Here is a 26,489-nt window from a genome sequence, read left to right on the forward strand (position 1 = left end):
GCTCGGTTTCCCCCCACCCCGCCAAAATAAAAGTCTTTGCATCACCGCTCAAGCATGCGCGAGGCGAGGTTCAGGGCAAGTCGGCGTAGGGCAACTTAAACGGGTAGAGCGGCGGGTAGCGGCAGTCGTGCCAAAGTAGCTTGTCTTCCAAAAACTTCAGTGTCTCCAGTGTCAGCACCAAACCTCGGTGCTTCAGGAGGCTGTGTACGTTCAGACCTGAGGAAAGGAAATGGGACAGACGCAGGAACAGGATCCAAAGGGGTCACAATGGCATTCGCCAGCAGAAAAGAGGGCGGGGCAAGCGCTCTCACCGAGGGCGGGAATGAGGTTGACAGTCTTGAGGGAGGCCGTGGCCTTCAGGATGTTGTCAGGAAAGTCGTCCCCGCTGACGCACAGGAACAGGTACAATAGACGTTAGAAAATCAGCAAACCCTCCCCCCCCAAAAAAAAAGTAATGGGCCTGGTTGGACTATTGAATGATTGCAATTTTTTGTCCACTGAAGCGTTTTGGGCATTATCCAAAGAAAAAAAAAACAAATCGGCGCAGGAACAGCAACAATGTCACTGCGTTAAAACTCACACGTCGACAATCAGCAGCGACTCCTCCCAGTCTTTGAGTCTGAGGGCGTCCAGCAGGTCCTGCGAGTCCGGACTGGAGACGTTGAGGGAGTCCACCACATGAAGAGAACCCTGGACCGACAAGAGGTGGTTAAGAGAGGAAAGCGTGAATTGCGTTCCTCGTCGCCCGGAGTCCTACCTGGGCTACCTTGGCGCTCAGGGCCACTTTGAGTCCCAGGACACGCACCTTCATGGGCAGCATGTAGTAGTAACTGGTGGGTCCCCGGGGTCCGTGGGACACGCCCCCTTGGTCACACAGTGCCGCGTCAGGAGCGCCGCGGCGGATGAAAAACGTCAGCGGCGGACGAATATCACCTCACCTCCCCTCCAAAGCGGAGAGCGGATGCTGCCGTGGCGAGCGCGGCCGCTGCCCTTCTGCTTCCATGGCTTGCGACCGCCGCCACGGACCTCCGACCTCACTTTGGTGTTGGCGTAACTCTGCCGGGACCGCCCGGATACAAACAATGATTAAAAAGCATGTGGTGCGCAGGAACAGGAAATGAGCTCAGGCCATGCAGAAACGGCGTAGAAGCGACATAGGAATGGCGCAGAAACGGCATCGGAACGGATCAGGTACGGCCTCGGTACAGCGTAGAACAGCGTACGAACGGCGCAGGTACGCCGTAGGAACGGAGTCAGACGGGTGCTTACGATGCGTTTGTAGCTCCTCTGCCACATTTCCACGCTGTGCAGGATGTCCAGTCTAGCCAGAATCAAAGACAATCACATCAAACTTTGTGTTTTGGACTTTGGGCGCGACGGCAACCCACCTCGGGGGGACGGCAAAGACATCAGGGTGTAGTTCGGCCACGCCCGCCGGGTCACCCTCAAGAGAATCCACCCACAGCCGCACGGCCTTCCGCTGGGCGGGAATGTCAGCGGTGCAAAACCGCAAGACGGGTAGCGGCGAATCCGGCGAGGGAGGTGATCGCCCTGACCCACAAAAAAAGGTGATCGCCCTGACCCACAAAAAAAACATCAGGTACGTCCAGTCCGGGTCGTCGGCTCGGGACTCACCGGCGGTCGGCGGATCTCGTAGGTCGGCGGGCAGCAGCAAGTTGGGTGGGAGAAGGTTTTCGCCGGCCACTGAGGACACACACTTGACACAACACACGCGGCCATCTTGTCAGAATCAGAATCATCTTTATTGCCAAGTATGTAGAACACACAAGGAATTTGTTTCCGGTAGAACACGCTGCACTAGTATCGTCGTCAAAAAACTGCTAAGTGGCACTATACAGTTCCATTTTGGCTCATTATACGATGAAATGACAAAATCACGTGACAACGACTCGATTTGCACATTCGATATGATTAGTGTTTCGAGCCACTGAGCGAATCTTCGGATCTGATGCCTCAACGCGTGTGCGTGCGTGTCTACGTCATCAGTGTGTTACCGATCACAACGAGTCTATTGACTCAAAACATTTCGTCCACTCACTCGTTTTGCGGCTCCTCTCCCGCACAGCAGAAGAGAAAAACGCAAAAACATGATCGTTGGCGTTGAGGGTGATGACAAAAAAGAAAAACGAAGCAGAGCTCCAGGATCTTAATCAAAGTCCACGAGGAGGTCAACACTCAGTTCAGTCGTCCGAATGGAGCGCTTGTATCCACTGGTCGGTCGCGTTTTGATGTCGTCACAAGAGACTTCTCGCGAGAGCCGCTTAAAGAGAACGACAACACAATATTGTGCTTTACGAGCGCTTTATTAAAAATATATCGTTCAGTATTGTACCACACCCAAATCACAGTCGGTCAAAATCGAATGAAATTGCGAGGACCAACTCTCTGTTCAGTCGTCCAAATGTAGTGCTCGCTCACCAGTGGTCGGTCGCGCTTTGATGTCGTCACTAGAAGCGCTTAAAAACGACAACAAAATATTCTGCTATACGGACGTTTTATTATAATATATCGTTCGGTAGTGTACCGCACCCAAATCACGGTCACTCAAACTATCTGTTTGGTTTTAGCTGAAATACGAAAAATTGCGTCGAGGTCCAAATCTCTCAGTACAGTTGTCCAAATGTAGTGCTCGTTCACCACCGGTCGGTCGCGTTTTGATGTCGACAGAATAGACCTCTCGCGAGAGCCGTTTAAAAAAAACGAGAAACAAACAATCTGCTTTACGGACGTTTAATTAAAATATATCACTCGGTATTGTACCACACCTAAATCACAGTCGCTCAAACTATTTGTTCAGTTTTGGCTGAAACACGAGAAACTGCGGGGAGGTCTAAACCTCTCAGCTCTGTCCTCCAAATTGAGCTCTTGTTCGCCATCGGTTTGTCGCGCTTTGACGATGTCACAAGACTTCTCGGGTGAGCCGCTCAAAGAAAACTACAACAAAATATTCTGCTTTACGAACGTTTTATTAAAATATATCGCTCGGTATTTTATCACACCCAAATCACATGTACTCAAACTCTCTTATTGGTTTTAGCTGAAACACGAGAAATTGCGTGGAGGTCGAATATAGTGCTCACTACTCACTGGTCGGTCGCGCTTCGATGTCGTCATCCGATAAATCTCGCGAGAGCTGTTCGAAGAAAACGAGACCCAAACAATCCTGCTTGATGGACGTTTTATTCAAATGTATCGTACCACACCCAAAACATAAACTGAAAATGTTTGCTTTATGCGGAAACACGAGAAATTGTGAAAGTTAATACTATATAAAATAAAAGGCAGTTTGAGGTGTTGTTTTGAGAAAGACTACAGCATGTACGTTTTCATTTGATCAAAGAAGGGAAAAACATTGTGAAATTGCATATTTCTTTGTCATTTTATAGAGCCGCGTAACATTTTCAATTATAATATGGACAAATATACGTGTTTTTTTTACCCCCCCACCCCACACACACACACAAGCGATGTAAAGTGGTTTTCTTTTTGCATTCAGTACCATTTAAATACTTGAACTGATCTAGTCACACCAGTCAGTATTATAGTACATGACAAATATTTGGGTGCAGAAGTAAGTTCAGTGGAGGGGGAAAAAAGGTTTTGTTGAATTTGAGAATATTGACAGTACAGTGATACCTCGACTTAAAAACGCTTTAGCTCATTAACTTTAAATTCGTGAGCATATAGTCTTGGCTGACGAACTCGTTTTCGGCGGATGAAACAAACCACACGGCGCCACGGTGGCTGGAGGTCTCGTTGTTCGTCACCACCTTTCTTTGAGTGCAGACGTGATTTGTTATCGAGTGGAGTACTTTTGAGATTATGGGACCAAAAAAGACCCCACGACAGGCTCGTGTTCAGCCGAAGAAAACACAAAAGAAAATTACGGTCGAGCAGAAGAAAGGAGATCATCAAAAAAAAAAAACGAGGTGTGCGTTTGTGCGACTTAGTGTCCCAGTACCAGTATGCTAAATCGACCATTGCTACGTGTGGCTAAGTGTGTTTCTGTGTTGTCTAAGCAACGGTCTCAGACAATAGAAGAGGTTGAAAAACTTTTTTTGATTTGGATGAAAGAAAAGCAGCTAGCAGGGGACAGTGTGAATGAGGGTATTATCGCAGAGAAAGCACGGCAACTTCACTCGGATATCATCAAGAGGCAACTACATCAACGACCATCAAAAAGGCCAATAAAACCACTTGATTATACAGTACAGTTTATTTCTTTCATTACAATAAAATTGCACATTTAGTATACGTAAAATAAGGTATATTTTGTGTAGTTTTAAGGCTTATTTTGTCAAAAATTATGTTTTATGGGGACCTGGGAACGGATTATTCTCATTTGAATGATTTCTTATGGGAAATAAATGTTTGGTAGCCGAACTTTTCGCCTTATACACACTTTCTGGGAAGCAATTAAGTTTGTAAGTTGAGGCATGAATGTATTTTGTGTAGTTTTAAGGTTTATTTAGTATAAAATTATGTTTTATGGGGACCTGTGAATGGATTATTCTCATTCGAATGGTTTTTATGGGAAATTAATGTTTGGAAGACAAACTCTTGGCCTTACACACACTTTCTGGCAACCGATTAAGTTCGTGAGCTGAGGTAACACTGAGGTAACCTTTTTGTTCGACTCGCGAGAGGAATGACAAACGGGGGACCAATAGGAAAATCTTTCTTGGTACAGTAAACAGGTCGTATTGCACAGTGCCAAAGGCCAACCGGGGTGCACAAGAAGCCTCCGGTGTAAACAGTTCGTCCGGTTTTGCTTGTTTTTTGTTGTTGTTGAGATTAAACCAGGTTGGAGAAGAGGAACGTGGATCCTTTCATCCTGTCTTGATCGGGAACTTCCAGGTTGACGTCAGCGGAGACAAAGTTCAAGCCCCCCAGTGTGCCGTGTTTTGCCTTTGGCTCATTCTCGCTTTCTTCCTGGGTGGGGAAAACCGTCACCAGGTATCCGTCGGACGCATCCGGAGCTCTTTTCTGGGAATACGACCAGCGGCCGTCGTGTAAAGTGTGAGCGGCCTTCTCGGCGTGGCTGGGATACAAGATGGCGTCCGCGTTCAGCTCGGCCCTCGCGCCTCTGGAGGTCGAGGGCAGGCGGAGGTCCAGGTCGGACCCTCTGCTTCTGGGGATGTGGTATTTCCCGGTGAAGTCGTCAATGTTAAGGTCCGAACGTGTGAAATCCACGTAGCGGCCCAAGTCTGCGTCCAGCGAGGCACCGGACCTTCCCTCAAAGCGAGAATGAGTCAGATCCTGGTCCAGGTCCAACCCGGGCAGCGGCACGCCGGAGCCGCCGTGCAATGACTTCCTGAATTTGAGCGTCGAGCCGGCAGCCTCCAGATCAGGCGTTCCGAGCTTGGCGTCGGTTCCTGACAAACTCACATCTGGTCCGTTGAGGTCCACGGCATCCGTGTCTAAGTACGGCATTGCCGGCTTCATGTTTGGACCTCTGACATTGGGGAAACGGAGGTCTGGAACCTGCACCCCGCCGTTCAGGCCCGTGTCATACCCTGTGGGCACCTTCATCTGAGGCTTCCTGAATCTTGGATCTGAGGTGTTCCAATCCATCCTCGGGGCTTTGAGGTCCACGTTTGGCGCTGGTGCTTTCGGGGTGTCCCAAGATCCTTTGACTTTTGGCGCTCTGACATTCACGTCGGCGTGGGCTCCTTTGAGCTTGTCGTGATATTTGGAGGATTTTACGTTGGGGCCGGACAACTCCACGTCCGGCACCTTCAAATGCGGCTTCCTGTATTTGCCCGACGGTCTTCCGAAATCCACGTCTGGCGCATCGACATCAAAGTCCGGACCGTCTATGTCGGGTCCGTTCAGGCTTGGCAGATTGACTTTGGGAAGTTTGACTCTGGGCATTTTCATTTTTGCTTTGGGTGAGCCAATGTTGACATCTGGACTTTTCACGTCAAGTCCGCCTTTGAGTTTTGGTGCTTTTAGGTTTAAGTCTGGAGTCTTTCCGTCCAAGTCAGGAGTCTTGATGTCAAAGTCTGGAGCTCTGAGGTCCATCTTTGGCGCTGTGAGATCCAGTTTGGGATTCTTCAGGTCCAGCTTTGGCATATTCAAGTTTGGCTTCTTGAGTTTCCCACCGACGTCTAGATCCAAGTTCGGTTTAGAACCTTTAAGGTTGACTGTGGGAGCGTTGACGTCCAGAGCCGGAGCATCCACGTCGACATCCAAGTCTGGACCTTTCAGGCTCGGACGCCTCAATTTGGGTATCCTTAGCTTGCGAAACTTAAATTTACTTTTCGGGGATCCAATGTTGATATCTGGAGTTTTTAGATCTAATTTTGGAGCTTTAAGGTCCGTGTTGGGTAAATCCAAATCGGGGACGTCAAAGCCACCTTTTAGCTTTGGGGCTTTCAGATTAAGATCTGGACCATTCAGATCTGGCATGTCCAAGTGTGGCTCGTTGACGTCCAGTTTGGGACTTTGGAAATCAAGTTTTGGCATTTTCAGATCTGGGGCATTTATTCCATCGCGGAGATCAGGGCCGCTGAGATCCAGGTTAGGGGAGAAAAGATCCAGGTTAGGACCATCGAGGTCCAAATCTGGCACGTTCAAGTTGGGCTTTTTGAACTTTCCATCAATGTCAATATTTGGCATCGCTAAGTCAGCTTTGGGACCTTTGAGTTTTAACTTAGGTGCGTTCATGTCCAGACCGTCCAAGTCTGCATCGATGTCAGGACCTTTCAGACTCGGACGACCGAATTTTGGCATCTTTAATTTGGGCCTCTTCAGTTTTAGCTTTGGTGAAGCCATGGTGATGTCAGGAGTTTTCAGATCTAACTTGCCACCTTTAAGATCTGCATTAGGCAAGTCCCAATCGGGCCCATTGAGGCCACCTTTTATTTTTGGAGCTTTCAGGTTGAGATCTGGACTTTGAAAATCCGGCAAATCTAATTTTGGGCTTTTCACGTCCAGTGTGGGGGTCTTAAGATCGAGCGTAGGCATTTTCAGATCTGGTGCGTTTATTCCACCGTGGAGTTTCGGACCATTGAGGTCCAGGTTAGGAGACCTGAGGTCTAGGTCGGGAACATCCAGATTAAAATCTGGCATGTTCAAATTTGGCTTTTTGTATTTTCCATCAATATCAATTTTTGGCATCCCCAAGTCCGCCTTGGGACCTTTGAGTTTTAGCGTGGGCGCGTCTGCGTCCATGTCCAGACCATCCAAGTCCGCATCAATGTCAGGACCTTTCAGACTGGGACGACTGAATTTTGGCATCTTTAATTTGGGCCTCTTCAGTTTTGCCTTTGGTGAAGACATATTGATGTCGGGAATTTTCAAATCTAACTTGCCACCCTTAAGATCTGCACTAGGCAAGTCCCAGTCTGGCTCATTAATGCCACCTTTTATTTTTGGAGCTTTCAGGTTCAGGTCTGGACCCTGAAGATCAGGCAGATCCAAGTTTGGGCTCTTGACGTCCAGTGTGGGGGTCTTAAGATCTAGCGTAGGCATTTTCAGATCTGGTGCGTTTATTCCACCGTGGAGCTTCGGACTAGTGAGGTCCAGGTTAGGGTGCTTAAGGTCTAGGTCGGGACCATTCAGATCAAAATCTGGCATTCTGTATTTTCCATCAATATCAACTTTTGGAATCCCCAAATCAGCCTTGGGACCTTTGAGTTTTAGCGTGGGCGCGTTGGCGTCCATGTCCAAACCGTCCACGTCGACATCGAGGTCAGGACCTTTTAGGCTCGGCCGCTTGAATTTTGGCATTTTCAGTTTTGGAAACTTAAATTTGTTCTTTGGTGAGCCAATGTTAATGTCTGGAGTTTTCATATCTAACTTGGGCGATTTAAGGTCCGCTTTGGGCAAGTCCAAGTCAGGTCCACGGATTCCACCTTTTAATTTGGGAGCTTTCACATTCAGGTCCAGGGCGTGACCATCCGGCAGGTCCAAATTTGGGCTTTTGAGGTCCAGTGTGGAGGACTTGAGACCGATCTTAGGCATGTTAATGTCCGGTGCATTTAACCCACCGTGGAGGTTCAGCTCAGGAGACTTGAGGTCTTGGTTCGGACCAACGACATGATAAGTGGGCATCCCTAAATCGCCTTTGGGAACTTTGAGTCTGAATTTGGGTGCCTTAACGTCCATGTCCAGACCATCCATGTCTACATCGACAGCGGGACCATTCAGGCTGGGACGGGCAAATTTGGGAATTTTGGTTTTGGGCAAGTTTACTTTGGCATTTGGTAAGTTTGCATCTAACTTGGGACCTTTCACGTTTGCGTCCCAGTCAGGGCCATCAAGGCTACCTTTAAACTTTGGTGCCTTCAGGTTCAGGTCTGGGCCTCTGCCTCTGAGATCTTGACCACTGATGTCCAAGTCAGGAGATCTGAGGTCCAAGTTAGGGCCATCAATATCATAATCAGGCATCCCTAAATCAGCGTTGAGACCATGGACTTTGAATTTGGGGGCATCAATGTCCATGTCCAGACCATCCAATTGTCCATCGAGCTCGGGTTCTTTGAAGTTCAAGCGGCCAAATTTGGGTATCCGAGATTTTCGAACATCCGTGTCAAAGCCATCACCTTTGAGGTTCAAGTCAGGACCATCAAAGTCACCTTGTATCTTTGGACTTTTCAGACTCCAATCGATGATATTCAAACCTTTGATGTTTGGCTTTGAAACTCTGACATCCGGGCTGGAAATGTCTATGCCAGGCAGATCCCCATTAAAGTCTGGAACCTCAACCGTTGGTAAACCAAACTTTGGCATGGAGAACTTCGGAGCTTTGTACTTTCCAGGCGGCACTTTGGAGCGAACCGCTGGGATTGGCGCACCGAGCCCTTGGAGTTGAGGATTTGTTGCGGTAAAATCCCCTCTGATCCCGGGTCCTTTGACGTCAACGTCAGCTGAGGGGCCGTCCATGTTTAACATGGACCCCCAAATGCCCGATCGGGCACTGCGACCATCCAGATCAAAATGGGGCGCATTTAATGGAGACGATGGTCCGGCCGGATGCATAGTGGGTGATAGTTCATAACCGTCCACATCCAATTCCGCATCGCCTTTAGAGACTCTTCCATCAGTGCTTCTGAGGGGCATTGCGGCGTCCACATCTCCGTTGTCATAAAATCCAGAAACAAGTCCAGCTTGACCCAGACTGACGTTCGCCGTCCGACCGCTCCGCGGCACCTGAACTCGTCCGCCGGCTTTCACCTGGCCCACGCCCAGCGGCGGGAGGTTCAGGTTAGCCCCCTGCACAAACGCTCCCGAAGCAGAGGCAGCGTGACCACCGTCCGAGCTGAAACGCCGGACAAGCGCGGTGGGGCTCAGGCGTCCAAAGTCAACCCCCAGGCGAGGCAGGTCCGAGTCTCGCTCGGTTTTGCGTCCGGGGGCGTGAGGCAGAGTCTGCGCAAAGCCTCTCGGGTTCTCCCCGTCGGGCAGGTCCTTATGCATGAAGCGCTTGATTTTGGCGTTGTAAAGCTTGCTGTACGAATCACGCAGCATCTGAGGACAGGCAGACAAGAGTGTCGCATGACGACACCGGCGGGGTGCCTCAACCAAATCCGCGAGGATAGCACAGTAGCTAGTGGGCTTTTGTTTTTTTCCTGGATTAAAAGAGACTACTTTACCATTTCTGGACTGACAGCCAACTGGTCCAGGTTCCCCGTACTCTTGCTAATGTTGTTCCTGGTGAGCACTTGGATTCTGTCGTCGTAGGGTTCCATCAGTTTCAGGACCCCTATCACCTCCTCTTTGCTCAGTTGGTCAAACTTGATGGTGGCCCCAACCACTTCATCCCCTGAGGAAAGCAAAAGGACACCGGTGGAGGGGTCCAATGCCCATATTGACCAAATCTCATACTGCTCAGAGTTTTCAAAATGGCCGGCGCAGGCTTCCGAATCGGATTGCAAAATGGATGCCGGTCCAACCTTCTCGCAGCTTTTGATGAGCTCCATCAACGTCGTCGTCGATGTTGGCGATGACCAAGGCTCCTCGTTGCGATCGCTCCAACGTCAGGGCGTCCGTCAGTCTGCGTCGAGTGAGCATGGTGGGATGCCGGGGCGGTTCTAAGGAGGGCCAAGGGGAACTCTTTGACTTGTGTCTCACTTGGGCGAGTTAACCTGTGGGACAGGAGAAAACAAAATGGCGCAGCACCGTGTTTTAATAATAATAATAATAATAATAATACATTTGATTTACAAGCGCCTTTGAGCAGCGGCAGCCACACACGTCAGCTAGCTAGCTAATAGATAAATAATAGCTAGCTATCTATCTAGCAGGCTAATAGTTAACTAAAAGCTATCTATCTATCTCTCTAGCTGGCGAATAGATAACTAATAGGTATCCCTCTATCTAGCTGGCTAATAGATAACTAATAGCTAGCTATCTAACTGGCTGGCTAATAGATAAATAATAGCTATCTATCTAGCTAGCTGTCTAATAGATAACTAATAGCTAGCTATCTATCTAGCTGGCTAATAGATAACTAATACGTAGCTATCTAGCTGGCTAATAGATGACTAATAGCTAGCCATACGTGTGTGTAAGCTCTCATTCGTACAGGAGTGGTCCATCGATGAAAAGGTTTCTTCAGCCGTCATCTGTACTTTTTTTGAAGGTGTCGGACGTTTCGCTTCTTATCCAAGATGCTTCTTCAGCGAACTAGTCTTACTGGTAGTATCAGCCTTATATACATATATATATATATCCCTAATGTCCAGACATGGCGCGGCCGGACACTGCTATGATAGGTCCCTACTCTCAGGTTGGGGGGAGCAGAGGACCACTCCCTGCAGCCCCACCGATTGTTCCTACATTCCTGACTCACGACTGGCCTGATTGCCCCACTCCCTCTGGTATCACCTCATCAGCATTACTAATGTTACCTAACATATGTTGCCTAAGCAGGCTATTGTACGAACAATCCAAATTGAACCTCACCCCACCATATCGGTTTAATGAAGGATTTAGCTTTTTTTATGAAAATTGCTTCTTTTACTCCCCTTTCAAACCATCTATGTTCTTTTGCTAAGATATTAACCTCATTGTCATCAAATGAGTGGTTGCTAGCTTTTAGGTGCATATGTACTGCCGATTGAGGCCCACTATTTATCCCTGCGATGTTGATAGTCTTTTTTTTGAGAATTTGTTTAGTCTCCCCAATGTACTGCTCTTTACAATTTTCATTCTGACAATGTATTGAGTAAATTACATTACTTTGTTTTTCATGTGTCAGCCTATATTTTGGATGCACTAATTTTTGCCTTAAAGTGTATCAGTTTGAAATAAGTAGGAATTTTGTGTTGCCAAAGTACTCTGTAGTTTTTCAGAAACAACTGCAATGTAAGATACTGCTACTCCTCTCCTTTTTGTATCTTTAGAATTTTTGGTTCACCCACAGAAAAAAACTTATCCTGTGACTGTAACGTGACCTTGAGAGTTTTGAAAGGCGCTTATAAATGAAATGGATAATTCAAACGTGTTATTATTTGCTATTTATGAGCTATATCACAATCTATCTATCTATCTAGTTAGCTATCTATTAGCTGTCTAGCTATCTATCTATTGGATATCTATTAGCTATTTGGCCAGCACCCCTCCTTCCAACCACTTCTGATGGGGTCCACTTTCATGGCACGGTTCACGAGACTGAGGAATATTTTGGTGGCACTCCGAGAAAAGGTCGCTGTGAAGTTTTGGGCCGTTTCCTCACCTCGCGCCGGAAGCGTCTGGAGTTACGTCATTTTGATTGCCGCTCATTAGCTGCAGTATGCGCAAAATGCGCCGCCACGAAAGAACACGCCTTGCGGTTGCAATACTTATTTTTTCCATCCGTTGCGCCCGCGGAAACGCCAGGCTGTGACGAAGTGGCTCGGGGGCAGGTAAAAAAGTAGCGTAACGACGCCCGCCTTTGTAATAAAGTAATAAAAACATTTTAAAAAATGATAATAAAAAAATAAATGAAAATAAAGTCTAAACAAATACCATATTTTCCGGCGTATAAGGCGCATCGCAGTATAACACGCCCCCCCAATAAATGATGTATTTCCAAAATTTTCCATATAGAAGGCGCACCTTCAATGAATGAAAAAAGCTTTCCAAAAATAAAGTTTAAACAAATACTGTATTTTCCGGTGTATAAGGCGCAGCATAAGGCGCAGCATAAGGCGCACCCCCAACAAATGGTGTATTTTTTCCATGTAGAAGGCACACTGGATTATAAGGCACACCTTCAACGAATGAAAAAAGCTTTCCAAAAATAAAGTTTAAACAAATACAGTAAAGTCTCGTTATATCGATATCGGATATATCGATAGTCCCGGTTATATCGATACTATTTCTATGCACGCATGGAGAAAATTACATGCAAACAGGGTCGGATATATCGATAGTCCCGGTTATATCGATATTTTTCGGACTCCCTTGAATATCGATATAGCGAGACTTTACTGTACTGTATTTTCCAGTGTATAATGCGCAGCGGAGTATAAGGCGCACCCCCAATGAATGCAGTATTTCCAAACTTTTTCCACATAGAAGGCGCATCTTAAATGGATAAAAACGGTTTTCCAAATATAATATAGAAATATACAAACGTTTTCCAAATTTCGGGCACACCACATTATAAGGCGCCTCGGTAGAGGGGGTGTGCCTTATACACCGGAAAAATAGGCTATTTCTTTCTTCATTTTCCACTCTACTGTATGTTATTTTGCAACACGTTCGCGCCCAACTTCATCAGCTAAAACACCAGAATCAAAATCCACAGATCATCATTGATTTATTGATTGATGTTATTTTTTCACAAGTATCGGAAGATGTCAGTGCTTGGGTTGATCAATCAACTATGGATAACGCAGACTATTCGACAACAAAATACAAAAATAAAAAGAGGAAAAAAGTCAATCAGAACATGAAACGATCAATGGAATTGGCGCCATTTTGGGGCAATTTTTTCCAAAGGGGAATGTCGGGAACGCTCGTCAAAGTAGCCACGCCGACGCAGACGCTTTTTGTTTTGTGTCAAGTGGTTCCACACTTACACACGCGCAAAGTCATCCTAAGTCGTCCAAAGTCCTCCGCCACGACAGTCCTTCCCGGAACAACAAAATGGCAACTGACCTGACGCCAAGTTTGATCCAGTCCGTCCGTCCGACAGTCCGTGCCGTCCGTCCGTCCGTCGGTGGAGTGCGTGCGCGCACGCGCGCGTCCAAGCTGGAATGCGGGCGTCAGCCGAGAGAACAGGTGGACCACATGAGCGCCTGAAAGCGGACAAACCCGTTCCAGGCGCCGGGGCGCCAGACCACGCCCCTCAAACACGCAAACATCACAATCATGGCCACGTGTGACACACGCACGCCCAGACGCGCACCTTCAGGCGACAGGGGATGCGTGTTAGTGTTGGTCTGACGACACGTGACTTTGTTTGCGTGCGCTTTGGCGTGGGCTCGTGTGGCATCGTCCGCGCGCGGGTCAAACGTCGACTTGATCATGTTTGTGTACACGCCTGTCTATGGGACATGTCATAGGGTGTGTTTGTGTACTTTTCATGTGTGTATGTGCGGGTCAGTCGATGGCGTGTGTGTGCGTGAAACGGGCCACGCCCCGGCGGGTGTTAACCGAGGGTGTCAGCGCTGAGTCACCCAAAATGGGGATACATGACGGCTTATGTCAGCGATTTGTCGGCCATTTGGAGGCTTTTCGGTGGCCATTCGGAGGCCGTTTGGTGGCCACGAGGCAGCCATTCGGAGGCCATTTGGTGGCCATCCGGTGGCCATCTGGCAGCCATTTGGAGGCCATTTGGTGGCCATCCGGTGGCCATCTGGCAGCCATTTGGAGGCCATTTGGTGGCCAAATGAAGTTGGGCTGTTGAACAACAGCAAAACAACATAGAGTGGGAATGAGGAAAAAAAGACATTTGGCAGCCATTTGGCAGCCATTTGGCAGCCATTTGGCGGCCATTTGACAGGAAAAAGTGGCAAAAGTCCTCCAGCCAAACTGGAGTTCCTGCAACCATATTTGGGCGTGGCTCTCCTTCCTGATGACAAATGTCAGCTTGATGAGTCAGACGGCTTTTTCCTCATGATGGAAAAAATGCGGCAAATTCCGCAGCTACATTTTGCCATCCCAAAAGTCCCGTACCAAACTTTGAACTTGATGAAAGGATGAAGATGTCATCCGTCCATCCGTACGTCATTGGCGGTGTGTGCACAAGAACAAGTTTAGCTTCCGGCATTCCAACACCCACAACACCCACGCACGCGCACACACACACACACACACACACACACACACACACACACACACACACACACACACACACACACACAAAAACAAGTGGCACTTCCTCACATGAACGTCGCCAAGACGTAAATGTCGCAACAATCAAGTCCATCTGTCTAGCTAGCTGGCAGCTACATGCTGGCCGGCTAGCATGTCCCGGTTACATGCTAGCCGGCCGGCAGCTAGCATTCTAGCGGGCCGGCAACTAGCTAGCGAGCCGTCAGCTAGTTAGCTAGCTAGCCGGAATAGATGGATGGCAAGATAGCTAGCTAGCCAGCAGCCAGCTAGCTAGCTGGCAGCTCGCTATCCTATGTATTTCTGTCTTTTTTATGCCACACCGTGACAAAATGGCTCTGAGCAAAAGAATGGTCCGGCTTTGAAATGAAATGTCACCTTTTGTTTATTTGGAGCCGCTTCCCGGTTCCTCGCCCCGACCGCTTTCGTCACGATTGGCGATAAGCCGGCGGCAAAACGCTGACAAAATGACGTGACCTCTCTGGAAAGGCGGCACTACAACGCAATTTGTTGTACGCTTGTTTTTTTCCCCTGAAGAAATTTCAGTCACACCTTCTGTTCTACGCGTCCCCACAAGAAAGAAAAAGGTCCCCACCGTCAGAAAAACGGGTGTCCTTCATTCACAAACGGCGGGTGACGTGAAGCCATCGGAGCGTCGTGATCGGGGTCACCCTCGCCGCCGAGGAGCCGCCGGAACAGTGAGCGGTCCTTCCGGCGCAGCGCCGCCGGGGTGTCAAAGTCCACCACCTTGCCGCCGTGCATGACCAGCACGCGCTCGCAGTCCATGATGGTGTTGATCCTGGCACGCAAGCAATGAGTCGGATGCAAAAGTATCGGGACAAAGGTGTCCCGATACTTTTATTCAGATCCCGGCGGGACCCACCTGTGGGCGATGGTGAGGACCGTGCGGTGGCGGAAGCGCTCGGCGATGGTCTTCTGCAGCAGTCGATCCGTCCGGTGGTCCACGCTGGCCGTGGCTTCGTCCACACACAGGACCTGGGTGGGATCTCGCCGTCAGCACCGGTGGCGAGGCGTGGCGGGGGGGACAAGATGGGGGTCTGACCTGGGCCTGTGTGAGGAGCGCTCGGGACAGACACAGCAGCTGGCGCTGGCCCAGAGAGAAGGTCCGGGCCCCGTGCTGGAGCTCAGCATCAAGCCCACCTGTGGTAGAAAGGTGAGGACTAGACCCATCGCACCAACTGCCCCGGAAGGTGGAGGCCGATCTCACCCATGGTGCGGACCACTGGGCCGAGGTGGCACTGGTCTAGGACCTCCAGGAGCTGCTGGTCCGGGTGCCGGCCGCAGGGGTCCAGATTCTCCCGGACGGTCCCGCTGAACACGAAGGGGTCCTGCGGAATGATGGCCAGCCCGGACCTGAGGGGGAGACCACCCCAATTTCAGGGTCAAAATGGCACGGGGGGGGGGGGCGACCCGGTCGGGTGCGAGAGCTCACCTGAGCTGGTGCAGGCCCACGGTTGCCACGTCCTGCCCGTCCAAGAGGATCTGGCCCCCATCTAGCTCGGCCGAGCGGAAGAGGGCGGCGAACAGGGACGACTTGCCCGAGCCGGTGCGGCCCACGATGCCCACTTTCTCGCCGGCTCGCACCGCCAAGCTCACGTGGTCCAAGGCTTTGGGAAGACCTGGCCTGTAGACCAGGACCACACTGCGGAACTCCACGCTTCCGTGGCGGGGCCACAACGGCGGCAGCTGACAACAAGGAGCCGTTAGCACTTTGGCGGCCCTGTGGCGACGCTCTGGCTTTGGCGCCGCTTTGGCGGCTATTTGGCGGCGCTGTGGCAGCGCTTTGGCCCCCCCTCACCTGTGGGCTCTGCTCCTGCGGTTCCGCCGGCAGCTGGTTGGAGTATTCGTGCGCTCGCTCCACGCTCACCATCTGCATTTCCGTCTGCGCCAAGGCGAAGAGGAGGCCCGACAGCAGCGAGGTAAGCGACATGGCGTAGGACAGCGCCAGACCCAGCAGGCCTGAAAGCGGAGCCACAAGGTCACGGCGCCGTCCGGCCATGACGGCGCGAGACAGGCGGCTCACCCGGGTCCAAAGCGGCGCCGAAACGGCGCTGCAGGACGGCCGCGGCGGCCAGGCCGCTCACCGCCGCCACGCCGATGAGCTGCAGACGCACGTCCAGCCACTGCGCGGCGGCGGCGCCCAAGAACAAGCAGCGCTGGTTGGCGTCCAGGCGCCGCGCGCACTCCTCCTCGAAGCGGGCGTTGCCGCGGCTGGCCCGGATGGTAGCCAGGCCGGCCAGCGTCTCGGAAAAGTGCGAGTAGACGGGCGAGAGCGTGATGGCCCCCAGCCGCTTCAGCTCGCGTGAGGTGTGGCGGTAGAAGGCCTGCGCGCGCCAATAGAGCAGCGCCAGGGGGGGCAGCGCCAGCGCCAGCCACGGCAGCGCCAAAATGGCCGCCGCCAGCGCCCCCAGCAGGCCGAACACGTCGGCCAGCAAGATGTTGAGCGTGAAGGGAAGCCCGTCGTCCACGCCGTACACGTCCGACGAGAAGCGGTTGAGGATGCGGCCCAGCGGCGTCGTGTCGAAGAAGCTCACCCGGGCCTGCGGTGGACCAGCGCGCCGTCACGCCAGGGCAACCCGCGCCGCTTCCGACGGACAATCACCTTAAGGACGCCATCCAGGAGGCGCTGGTGGATGGCGGCGGCGGCGCGCAGAGCCCCGTAGGCGAAAAGGAAGGCGCGCAGGGCGGCAAAGACGCTGTTGGCCCCTGCCAAGGCGCCGTACACCGTCAGGTAGAAGCGCACCTCACCACCCGGCTCCAAATCCCACCTGGGGGGCAAAGGGGAACCACACGGAGACTGAGAACCAGTCCACTTCCGACGACATGGCGGCTTCTTCTTCTTCTTCTGTGCTCACGTGAAGCTCCCCGTTGAAAAGAGCAGCGAGGGAGGGAGGCCGGCGCCGGAACGGTTGGTCCTCAGCGCCGAGATCCAGTGAGACAGCCACCAGTCCGACGCCGTCTTGGAGGCTGCGGGGCACGCCAGGGGCCATCTTAGCGGTTAGCTCAGCGGGCGCTGACCAACCCCCACCCCCCACCTTGCATGGCGAGTAGCGACATCAAAATGGAGACAACCAGGACCCCTCCCGCCGCCGCCCAGTAGGCCCGGTACACCTTCCAGGACAGGCCTCCTTCCTGTTTCTTCTCCAAGTCCGAACGCTCGCAGTCGGCGTCATCCGGACCAAGTTCTCGCCCCTCCGCCTCCCCCTCATCTTGCCCCCGTCCGCCTTCTGCCGCCGGTACAAAATGCGCCAATCAAACAAAGACGGGCGGACCGGACCATCCCTCGGCGGACCGAACCGTCCCTCGGCGTACCGGACCGTGCCTCGGCGCCATCTGGACCCGCTTCAATTTCAAGCAGAGGTAGGATTTTCGCCGGCGAGCCTGCGTGTACGATGGTGCCGTTGTCCATGAGGACCACCAGGTCGGCGGCCCCCACCAGCTCCACGCGGTGCGTGCAAAGGATCCTGGTCTTTCCCGCCAGCAACTCCAGGATGCAGTGGCGCACCAGGTGCCGGGCCACCCGCGCGTCCACCGCCGCCAGCGGGTCGTCCAGGAGGTAGACGTCTTTGTCCTGCACGGAGGCAACCGTCAGGGGATGTGGAGTGCGCCCTCGTGCGCCCCCAACTCACCATGTAAACGGCCCTGGCAAGGGCCAGGCGAGCTTTCTGGCCTCCGCTCAGCGTGAAGCCGTTCTCGCCCACTTGGGTGGCGTCGCCGTCCGGCAGCGCCTGGCGAAAACGGGCACCTCACGTCAGTCGCAAACCGGCTCAGCGGGCGTCCGCGAGGGAGGCAGGCCACGTACGGCGAGGTCCTCGGTTAGAGCGCAGGCCTCCACCACGGCCCGGTAGAAGGCCGTGTCGTAGTTTTTGCCGAACAGGATGTTGTCGCGCACCGAGGCCTGGCGGATCCACGGCTCCTGCGCTGCCAGGGCCAGCCCCCGATCGCCATCCGCCACGTACACCAGGCCGCCGTGCCTGCCCGGGAGGCGCAACGCACACGTCAAACTTGTGAAATTCCATACTAATCTATCAAGTTAGGTAGGTAGCTAGCATGCAATTTAGCGATCAAACAAGCTAGCTCGTACTCTCTTCATTCAGCTAGCAAGCTAATCCCTTCAATCACAGGTGCCAAAGTCAAGGCTCGGGGGCAAATGTGGCCTGCCACCTCATTTATATGGCCCACCATAGCAAATCAATATAGTAAAAGTCCATGCTCATCTATCGATAGGAATCTAGCGACCAAACGAGCTAGCTAGCGAGGGAGATAGGTAGTTCTCTTTAATAATAATAATAATAATAATAAATTACATTTTAAGTGTGTTTCAAAGCTCCCAAGGACACTTTAAAGTCACAGACAAGCATAGGTACTATAATAAATAAAATATGATAACAAATAGAATGCAATAAATAAAATACAATTATAAATAGAAACAAGCGAGAGAGCGACACAGAAATTTCAATTTTTATAGCATTCTATTTGTGATTATATTTTATTTATTATAGTACCTATGCTTGTCTGTGACTGTAAAGTGTCCTTGAGGGCTTTGAATGTCATGTATTATTATTATTATTAAAGAGAACTAGTTAGCTTCTTCGCTAGCTAATCCCTTCCATCACAGCCAAAGCAAATAAAACTTGTGAAATTCCATGCTCATCTATCAAGCTAGCTAGGTAGCTAGCTAGCGATCGAACGAGCTAGCTAGCAAGGGAGCTACCTAGTTCTCTTTTTATTCAGCTAGCGAGCTAATCCCTTCAAAGACGTCTTGCCTTGCTCGACAATCAAAACAATGGCAGATTAGGAGAATATGCTTTCTTGTTACTCATCAAACTCAAATAGTTCTGAAGAAAAAGCATACATGTTTGCAATCCATGCTCATCTCTCAAGCTATGCAACATGAAGTTTTCAGACCAAACAAGTACAGCAAAATGCATTGACGCATGATGCAAAGGAGGTAGCTAGTTTTCTTTCTATTCAGCTAGCGGGCTAATCCCTTCCATCACAGCCAAAGCAAATCAAGCTTGCAAAATTCCATGCTCATCTATCGAGCTAGCTAGGTAGCTAGCTAACGATCGAACGAGCTAGCTAGCAAGGGAGCTACCTAGTTGTCTTTTTATTCAGCTAGCGAGCTAATCCCTTCAAAAACAGCCAGAGCAAATCAAACTTGTGAAATTCCATGCTCATCTATCAAGCTAGCTAGGTAGCTAGCTAGCGATCGAACGAGCTAGCTAGTAAGGGAGCTACCTAGTTCTCTTTGTATTCAGCTAGAGAGCTAATCCCATCAAAAACAGCCAAAGCAAATCAAAGTTGTGAAATTCCATGCTCATCTCTCAAGCTAGCAAAGGAGGTAGCTAGTTTTCTTTCTATTCAGCTAGCGGGCTAATCCCTTCCATCACAGCCAAAGCAAATCAAGCTTGCAAACTTCCATGCTCATCTATCGAGCTAGCTAGGTAGCTAGCTAACGATCGAACGAGCTAGCTGGCAAGGGAGCTACCTAGTTCTCTTTGTATTCATTGCTAGTTCTCTTTCTATTCAGATAGCGGGCTAATCCCTTCCATCACAGCCAAAGCAAATCAAACTTGTGAAATTCCATGCTCATCTATCGAGCTAGCTAGGTAGCTAGCTAACGATCGAACGAGCTAGCTGGCAAGGGAGCTAGCTATTTTTCTTTCTATTCAGCTAGCGGGCTAATCGCTTCCATCACAGCCAAAGCAAATCAAACTTGTGAAATTCGATGCTCATTTATCGAGCTCGTAGGCTAGTGATCGAACAAGCTAGCCAGCGAGGTAGCTTGCTAGTTCTCTTTCTATTCAGCTAGCGGGCTAATCCTTTCCATCACAGCCAAAGCAAATCAAACTTGTGAAATTCCATGCTAATCTATTGAGCTAGCTAGCGAGCTCGCTAGCTTGCGATCATGATCACACACGGTCTGTTGTCGACTGGCTGCAGTTGCAAGCCGTCGCCTGCAGGAGGTGCTAACACACTGCCGTGAAATCCAATCGCGCAAAAATTCCACCCACAAACTCTGAGCTTGCCATCTTTGCCGCTTACCTGTTGAGTTCGCCGGCGATGGCGGCCAGCAGGGAGCTTTTGCCACAGCCCACCTTCCCGACAACCACGGTCAGGGTGCCCTGATATACACAAAACGGGAGGGGGGGGGGGGGGGGACATTAGCAATGTGGTCACGCAGCTTTAGCATGTGGCTACCTTCCGGATGTTGAGATTGAGGTTGTGCAGGAGTGGCACGTGTCCAGGGGGGGCGCCGTCTCCCGGTTCTTCGTCCCAGCTGAACGAGCCCCCGTCCAACAGCACCGCCGTCTCCTTGTCTTCAGGACACACTGCGGGGCAGGAGGACGTTTGGCGATATCGGGCGAGACGCCGGGCGAGAGGCGAGGCCTACCCGGGGCGTAATAATCCTGCGGATTGCGGTTTGCGACTTCCAGGAAGCGCTGGATGCGCTCCAGCGACACCTTGGCCTCCAGGATGCCGTTCATCACCCACGGGAAGGCATTGAGAGGGACGATTAGCAGGCCCACCAGGGCTAGTGTGGTGAAAACCTGCCGGGAGATTTCAGGGGGGGAGGGGGGGTCCCGTCAATAATAATAATCCGTTTCATTTCTAAGCGCCTTTCAAAACTCTCAAGGTCACTTTCCAGTCACATGATACGTTTTTCTGCGGGTGAGCAGTGGCAGCCACACGCGCTCAACCCAGAATAACTCAAAAATAGATAGCTAGCCAGCTAAGAAAGCCAGCTAGCCAGCAAATAGATAGCCAGATAGCCAATAGATAGCAAGAGAGCTAATAAATAGCTAGCCAGCTAGATAGCTAATATGTTTCCTGACTCAAATAGCTAGCTAGCCATATAGGTAATAGATAGATATAAACAAACGTGGGCTGGTCACCACTTGACAAACACTCCATGGCGCCCGTGGGAGTCCGCCGCGGCGACGCTTGCCTTGGCGGCGGTCAGCCGGTGTCCCAGGAACACGTAGGTGAGGAAGGTGAGGATGCAGATGAGCACGGGTAGCGCCGCCCAGGTGTACACGCACATGGCGTCCAGGTACTTGACGGCCTTCAGGTGCGCCAGCTCGCCGTCGCGCCATCGCCGCACCTTGCTGGCAAAGTGGGCCTCCCAGCCGCACAGCTTGACCACGCGGATGCCCAGCAGGAGCTCCGCCATCAGCTGCGGGTGCCGTGGGGCTGTCAATCACCAAACCGGGGGAGGGGCGTGGCCGGGGCTCACCTTGACCCGGGCGTCCTTGTAGCGTAGCATGCGCTCGTTGTTGCGGACAATGCGCGATGCCAGGAACTTGTTGAAGGGGACCAGCATCAGGGCCACGCCCACCCCGGCCAGGAAGGCCACGCCCACCTGCAGGTAAAGCAGGTAGAGGGCCACGCCCATCTGGAAGGGGAGGCTCCACAGCTCGTGGAAACTGTTGAAAAAGTTGACGGCGCGCTCGGCGTCGGCGCTCATCAGGTTGACCACCTCGCCCAAGGCGAAACGCGACAGGCCGGCCACGCCCGCTCGCAGCGCCTTGCCGTAAATGGCCGAGACCAGCGCCGCCCGCGCCGACAGCGCCACCTATAGCGGGTACGACAGCCGTAAGGGCGGAACCAGGAAAGGGGGGCCGGATCGTGGTCCCACCTTGGACACTTGATAGGCAAAGACATTTTGGAGGATGGCGCAGAGGAGGGAGCTGACCAGCAGGGCGGCGCAACACCAGGCGGCGCCGCTAAGCTCGCCGTCGTCGTCCTCCAGGAAGCGCAGCAGGCGGTTGAGCAGCAGCGGCCCGCAGAAGCGCAGCGCGTTGACCGCCAGCTTCAACAGGCCCAGGGCGTAGTAGCGCCCCCCGAAGGCCACGTGCAGCACCCGCCACAGGCTGACGTCGCCGTCCAGCGCTGGCGGATCCTCGCCCGAATCGGGCGACGATGCCCCCCGGCGGCAGGCGGCCCAGCTCCGATGGAAGCGGCGGCGGACGGCGGCCGCGCGCAGGCGGCGGGGCAGCTGGTAGACCCGCTCGGGCCGGTCCAGCTCGCCACGCCTCCCCCGCCGCAGGAGGGGAGTCAGCCACAGATAAAAAAGGCGGGACAAGCACCCGCTGCCGTCCTCTGCCACCATTTCGCCCGTGTCGTCCTCGGGAAGCAGCGGGGCACCGTCGTCCTCGCCGCCCGCGAGCGCTGCGGGGGGCGCGGCCGTCCCCGCCAGGTACAGCGGCACGGATAGCATCCGGACAGCGGCCAGGACCAAGCGGGCCAGCTGGAGGCTTGATGTCATCGGGGCGGTACCTACGCAGTCCAAATGAGGACAAGCATGTCTCTATTTAACTCATTCACTGCCATTCCCGAATTTATTCTGGAATTTGTTCGTGGGTGGGATAAACATTACCCAGATGTCTCAAATGTACACACAAAATGGACCGCATCACCCCACAATAATAACGAACAAATTCAGGAATGGCGTCCACATCATACTGTTCAATCTATTAGTTATATGGCTATCTAGCTAGTTTACTAACTGTCTAGCTGGCTATCTATTGGCTAACTGTTAACTAGCTATATTTCTATCTATTTGAATTACTTCTGGGTTGAGTGAACGCTGGCGCATGTGGCTGCCGTTACTCACCCGCAGAAAAACTGATCCTGTGACTGTAATGTGACCTTGAGAGTTTTGAAAGGCGCTTAGAAATGAAATGTATTATTATTATTAATACCCGAATAGATTCGGGGAATGGCGCCCCACGTCGTGCTTTTCAATACCCGAATAAATTCAGGAATGGCACCACACGTCATTATTTTCAATACCCGAATAAATTCAGGAATGGCACCACACGTCATTATTTTCAATACCCGAATAAATTGGGGAATGGCATCCACGTCATACTTTTCAATTCACGAATGAATTGGAGAATGGCGCCCCACAATACAATAATTAGGAATAACGAGGAATGGCATACTTTGGAGGTGGATGACCAAGGTGAAGACGAGGTGCGGGACGGCGAGAAGCGCAGACAGGCCGAGCGGCAGTGGCCCCCGCGTCCAATGCGGGAGGGCCCCCACCGCTCCCGCGTGGACAAGCCAGGCCACTGTCCCAAAACTGCCGGCGAGGACTTCCGGGTACACGTCAGGACGGCGAGTCACAAGCGCCAGCGCCATGTCGGCGGCGAACAGCGCAGAAACCAGAACCGACGCCAGAAGCCGCAGCGTCCGGCCGCAAGGAGGCGCCACCTGCGCCGTTTGCCACCTGACGGGCGACATTTCCAATCCACATCTGGCGTTGAAAAAAATCAGATGAGCCCGGGTTTTTCTTTTACCTGGCCACGCCCACGTAGAAGGCGGCCACGCCGGCCACGACGGCGTGGGCCAAAACGCCGAGGACCAGCTGGTTGAAACAGACGCCCACGTGCCCATCCTGCCAAAAAGGGAACGGTCGCCGCCGGTCCGTGTGGCAAAAGTAAGCCAGCAGTGCCGTGGGCTCGTAGCCCCCCATGGAGCCCCCTAACTGACCCACATCTGAAAAAATGGACAAAATATCCTAGTTACGACCAGCGCGAGTTACGACCACCCGTACTTACGACCACGACTGCCAGACCCCCCTTTTTTTTATTCTACGCCTGGCACCGCAACCCGCGAGCAGCCGGCAATGCGTACTACAATTTTGGCCAGCCAGCATGTCACACACTCGCACAGCAATCTACTGCGTGACGTCACTCAATACAGTAGTTATACAGTGCAGATACCTACTCCTGTAGTACTGCACACTGCTTTTTTATGCCTGGCACCGCAACTCGCAAGCAGCCGGCAACGCGTGCTACAATTTTGGCCAGCCAGCATGTCACACACTCGCACAGCAGTCTACTGCGTGACTACACTCAATACGGTATTTATACATTGCAGATACCTTCTTCTGTAATTCTGTACACTGCTTTTTTTCCTTCGGCGCACGCCTGAGTCCGAGCGTGTGTGTCGGGCGATCTCTTCTGGCACAGTTACCCAGTCATAAAAATCGATAATACGAAATATAAAATGATAAAAACGACACTAAAAAGTAAGTATAACATTTATAAATGAACTGTATAGTGAACAGTTTTGTATACATTACAGGTACAGTTATACAGTCATAAAAATCGATCATATGAAATATAAAATTATAAAAATGACACTAAGGGTTATAATTTTTTATCATTTATAAAATTTATAAATACAGTTTGGTATATAATAGTATTCAATAGAAAACCTTGCTTAAAAACAACAAATTGACATCGTCTACTATCCTGTCGAGTAAACGTCGCGTCGGCCATTTTGAATGAATGTCGACTGACGACCGTTTGACTTACGACCATTTTGTCGGAACGGAACCCGGTCGGACCTCGGATGTTACCTGTATTTCAGTCCCGGATGTCCTCGAGCCGTTTTTGGACCCCCTGAAGGGAAAAACCTGAAAGGAAAAGTAGAAGAATGATCTTGGTGGATTTTCTTCCGCCTCGGTTTGGTCACTTGAATCCATTTGACTTTGGACTTACAGATATAACAAGTGGCTAATGGCTAGCTCATTTTCACGCTATTGCGGTTGTATTTCTTTTGCTACACATCTCATATGCCTTTTGTTGATCATTAATTACCATCAATTGAATTTGTGCTCATCCGCATTGGAGAAGAAATGAACAAAGCGTTGGTTTTATTTTAGCAAACACCTGAAAGCATTTACCTTTGACGGAAAATGCTACTGGACCCTCCACACAATGCCCACCACCTTTTCCAGTGACTCCCCTCATGCAGACGTACCAAATCCAACAGACATTTCAGAATCAGAATCCTCTTTATTGCCAAGCATGTAACACACAAGGAATTTGTCCCCGGTAGAACACACTGCACTAGTATCATCATATGAAAAATGGAGGCACTATACACTTCTATTTGGGTTACTGTCTTGAGAGTTAATGGCGACAGGGGAAAAAAAGCTGTTTAAATGTCTGCTGGATTTGGTGCAGGTAGCGCCTGCCCGAGGGGAGTCACTGGAAAAGGTGGTGGGCAGGGTGCGGAGGGTCCAGTTTGGATTCTTGGTTCACTGATTTTCTGCAATAACTGTCTAACTGATAGCGGATTTGATTCTACCACTGATCAATTTAGCTCTGCTTGATACTTTGTCTCACATTCGTTCCTGAGAGGTCAAACTTGCATGAAAGAATTCGATTAGCCTTTGTGAGTGTCCTCCATATTTATTGATCGTGTCTCCTTTTTAGGATGATACGAGTGCAGCGTGTTCTACCGAAGACAAATTCCTTGTGTGTTTTACACACTTAGCCAATAAAGGTGATTGTGATTTGGAGAATAAAGCGTTCAGAAATGTGAGGAATGCCGAATGACGAGTGCCAAACCGGACCCCAAAAAGGAAAGACGCGGAGCGACAAGATAATAATGTTTGATATATAACAAAGCAATAAATCTATTCAATATCATGTTTGGATGACCCGACTCACCTTTGATATTTAACAAGCACCTCATTCATTTACAATATGACAAGAATCCAAAGTAAAATAAGACAACTTCCCGTCGCTTATCATAAAATATGAGAGAGGGAATTTTCTAACCTATTTCGAATGGGTACAACATACACAAAATGTTTAGAAACTATATCGAATTAAACAAAACTTGTCGTAAAAAAATACAGTTGAAATTAAGTAAAAATAATCGTCGTTCTTTGGAGGAAATGCGTCGCTTACTGATGAAGTCACGGGTCAGCGTCAAGTGCCGCGCTCGAATGGATACAACCTACACAAAATGTAAAAAAAAAAAAAAAAAAAACCCTACACAAAATGTAAAAAAAAAAACTACAAAAATGTTTAGAAACTATGTTGGACAAAAATGGTGGTGAAATTAAAAAATATATATAGTTGAAATTAAGTAGTTAAGTAATGGGTACAACATACACTATGTCGAATTGAACCAAAATGGTCGTGAAATGTAAAAAAATACATTAAAGTGAAGTAAATAATCGTCGTTCTTTGGAGGAAATCTGTCGCTTACCGATGGCGTCATTATTCAGCGTGAAGCCATCACCCGAAGACTCACCCGATTTTAATTTTTTCCCCGCCGCTTATTGGCATTTGAGAGAGCGAAATTTCGAACCTATTTAGAATGGGTACAACCTACACAAAACGCTGAGAAACTATGTCGAATTGAACAAA

At 50.7% G+C, this 26,489-nt stretch overlaps 3 protein-coding genes across 5 annotated transcripts; all 3 read right to left on the reverse strand.

Annotated features, from left to right (window-relative positions):
• Nucleotides 1-4: 4 nt before the first annotated feature.
• mrpl4 (mitochondrial ribosomal protein L4) lies at nucleotides 5-2,247 on the reverse strand. Its single transcript, XM_089006971.1, has 9 exons — nucleotides 2,060-2,247; nucleotides 1,636-1,717; nucleotides 1,389-1,551; nucleotides 1,270-1,321; nucleotides 939-1,056; nucleotides 758-864; nucleotides 581-690; nucleotides 312-385; nucleotides 5-216 (listed from the first exon to the last, which is right to left on the reverse strand). Exons 1-9 carry the CDS (start codon nucleotides 2,108-2,110, stop codon nucleotides 71-73), a joined length of 903 nt encoding a protein of 300 aa, XP_088863097.1. The 5' UTR covers nucleotides 2,111-2,247; the 3' UTR covers nucleotides 5-70.
• A 940-nt stretch (nucleotides 2,248-3,187) lies between these two features.
• LOC148892138 (uncharacterized) lies at nucleotides 3,188-10,051 on the reverse strand. The gene is made up of 3 exons (XM_089007285.1): nucleotides 9,918-10,051; nucleotides 9,618-9,787; nucleotides 3,188-9,492 (listed from the first exon to the last, which is right to left on the reverse strand). Exons 1-3 carry the CDS (start codon nucleotides 10,033-10,035, stop codon nucleotides 4,816-4,818), a joined length of 4,965 nt encoding a protein of 1,654 aa, XP_088863411.1. The 5' UTR covers nucleotides 10,036-10,051; the 3' UTR covers nucleotides 3,188-4,815.
• On the reverse strand, nucleotides 9,972-26,023 carry abcc10 (ATP binding cassette subfamily C member 10). 3 transcript variants are annotated; one of them, XM_089007288.1, is made up of 24 exons: nucleotides 25,782-26,023; nucleotides 24,683-24,739; nucleotides 23,616-23,814; nucleotides 23,259-23,545; nucleotides 21,950-22,590; nucleotides 21,548-21,886; nucleotides 21,260-21,487; nucleotides 20,705-20,861; nucleotides 20,512-20,642; nucleotides 20,356-20,435; nucleotides 18,110-18,281; nucleotides 17,937-18,035; nucleotides 17,620-17,878; nucleotides 17,343-17,534; nucleotides 17,163-17,274; nucleotides 16,910-17,075; nucleotides 16,331-16,847; nucleotides 16,106-16,266; nucleotides 15,740-15,993; nucleotides 15,528-15,660; nucleotides 15,350-15,447; nucleotides 15,170-15,282; nucleotides 14,882-15,085; nucleotides 9,972-10,109 (listed from the first exon to the last, which is right to left on the reverse strand). In XM_089007288.1, the coding sequence occupies exons 3-23, from the start codon at nucleotides 23,789-23,791 to the stop codon at nucleotides 14,907-14,909; spliced, it is 4,494 nt and encodes a 1,497-aa protein (XP_088863414.1). In that variant the 5' UTR covers nucleotides 23,792-23,814; nucleotides 24,683-24,739; nucleotides 25,782-26,023; the 3' UTR covers nucleotides 9,972-10,109; nucleotides 14,882-14,906. The 3 variants fall into 3 exon arrangements, with proteins under 3 accessions (XP_088863414.1, XP_088863413.1, XP_088863412.1); XM_089007287.1 differs by lacking the exon at nucleotides 9,972-10,109 and adding an exon at nucleotides 14,665-14,781; XM_089007286.1 differs by lacking the exon at nucleotides 9,972-10,109 and having other exon boundaries at nucleotides 14,884-15,085; nucleotides 15,515-15,660.
• Between the last annotated feature and the right edge of the window lie 466 nt (nucleotides 26,024-26,489).

The sequence above is a fragment of the Hippocampus bargibanti genome, linkage group LG10 (assembly GCF_051943395.1).
Source record: "Hippocampus bargibanti isolate YZ-2025 linkage group LG10, ASM5194339v1, whole genome shotgun sequence".
Lineage (NCBI taxonomy): Eukaryota > Metazoa > Chordata > Actinopteri > Syngnathiformes > Syngnathidae > Hippocampus > Hippocampus bargibanti.

Coding starts and splice junctions, on each gene's coding strand:
- abcc10 (XM_089007286.1), bottom strand. CDS start 23,791: ATGGGGGGCTACGAGCCCACGGCACTGCTGGCTTACTTTTGCCACACG. Junction 22,591..23,258: donor CTTGGTCATCCACCTCCAAA/GTATGCCATTCC, acceptor TGGACTGCGTAG/GTACCGCCCCGATGACATCA. Junction 17,275..17,342: donor GTCGCTACTCGCCATGCAAG/GTGGGGGGTGGG, acceptor CGTGCCCCGCAG/CCTCCAAGACGGCGTCGGAC.
- LOC148892138 (XM_089007285.1), bottom strand. CDS start 10,035: ATGCTCACTCGACGCAGACTGACGGACGCCCTGACGTTGGAGCGATCG. Junction 9,788..9,917: donor TCATCAAAAGCTGCGAGAAG/GTTGGACCGGCA, acceptor TGCTTTCCTCAG/GGGATGAAGTGGTTGGGGCC. Junction 9,493..9,617: donor TGGCTGTCAGTCCAGAAATG/GTAAAGTAGTCT, acceptor GCCTGTCCTCAG/ATGCTGCGTGATTCGTACAG.
- mrpl4 (XM_089006971.1), bottom strand. CDS start 2,110: ATGTTTTTGCGTTTTTCTCTTCTGCTGTGCGGGAGAGGAGCCGCAAAA. Junction 865..938: donor CTCTCCGCTTTGGAGGGGAG/GTGAGGTGATAT, acceptor TGTGTGACCAAG/GGGGCGTGTCCCACGGACCC. Junction 386..580: donor TCGCTGCTGATTGTCGACGT/GTGAGTTTTAAC, acceptor CCTGTGCGTCAG/CGGGGACGACTTTCCTGACA.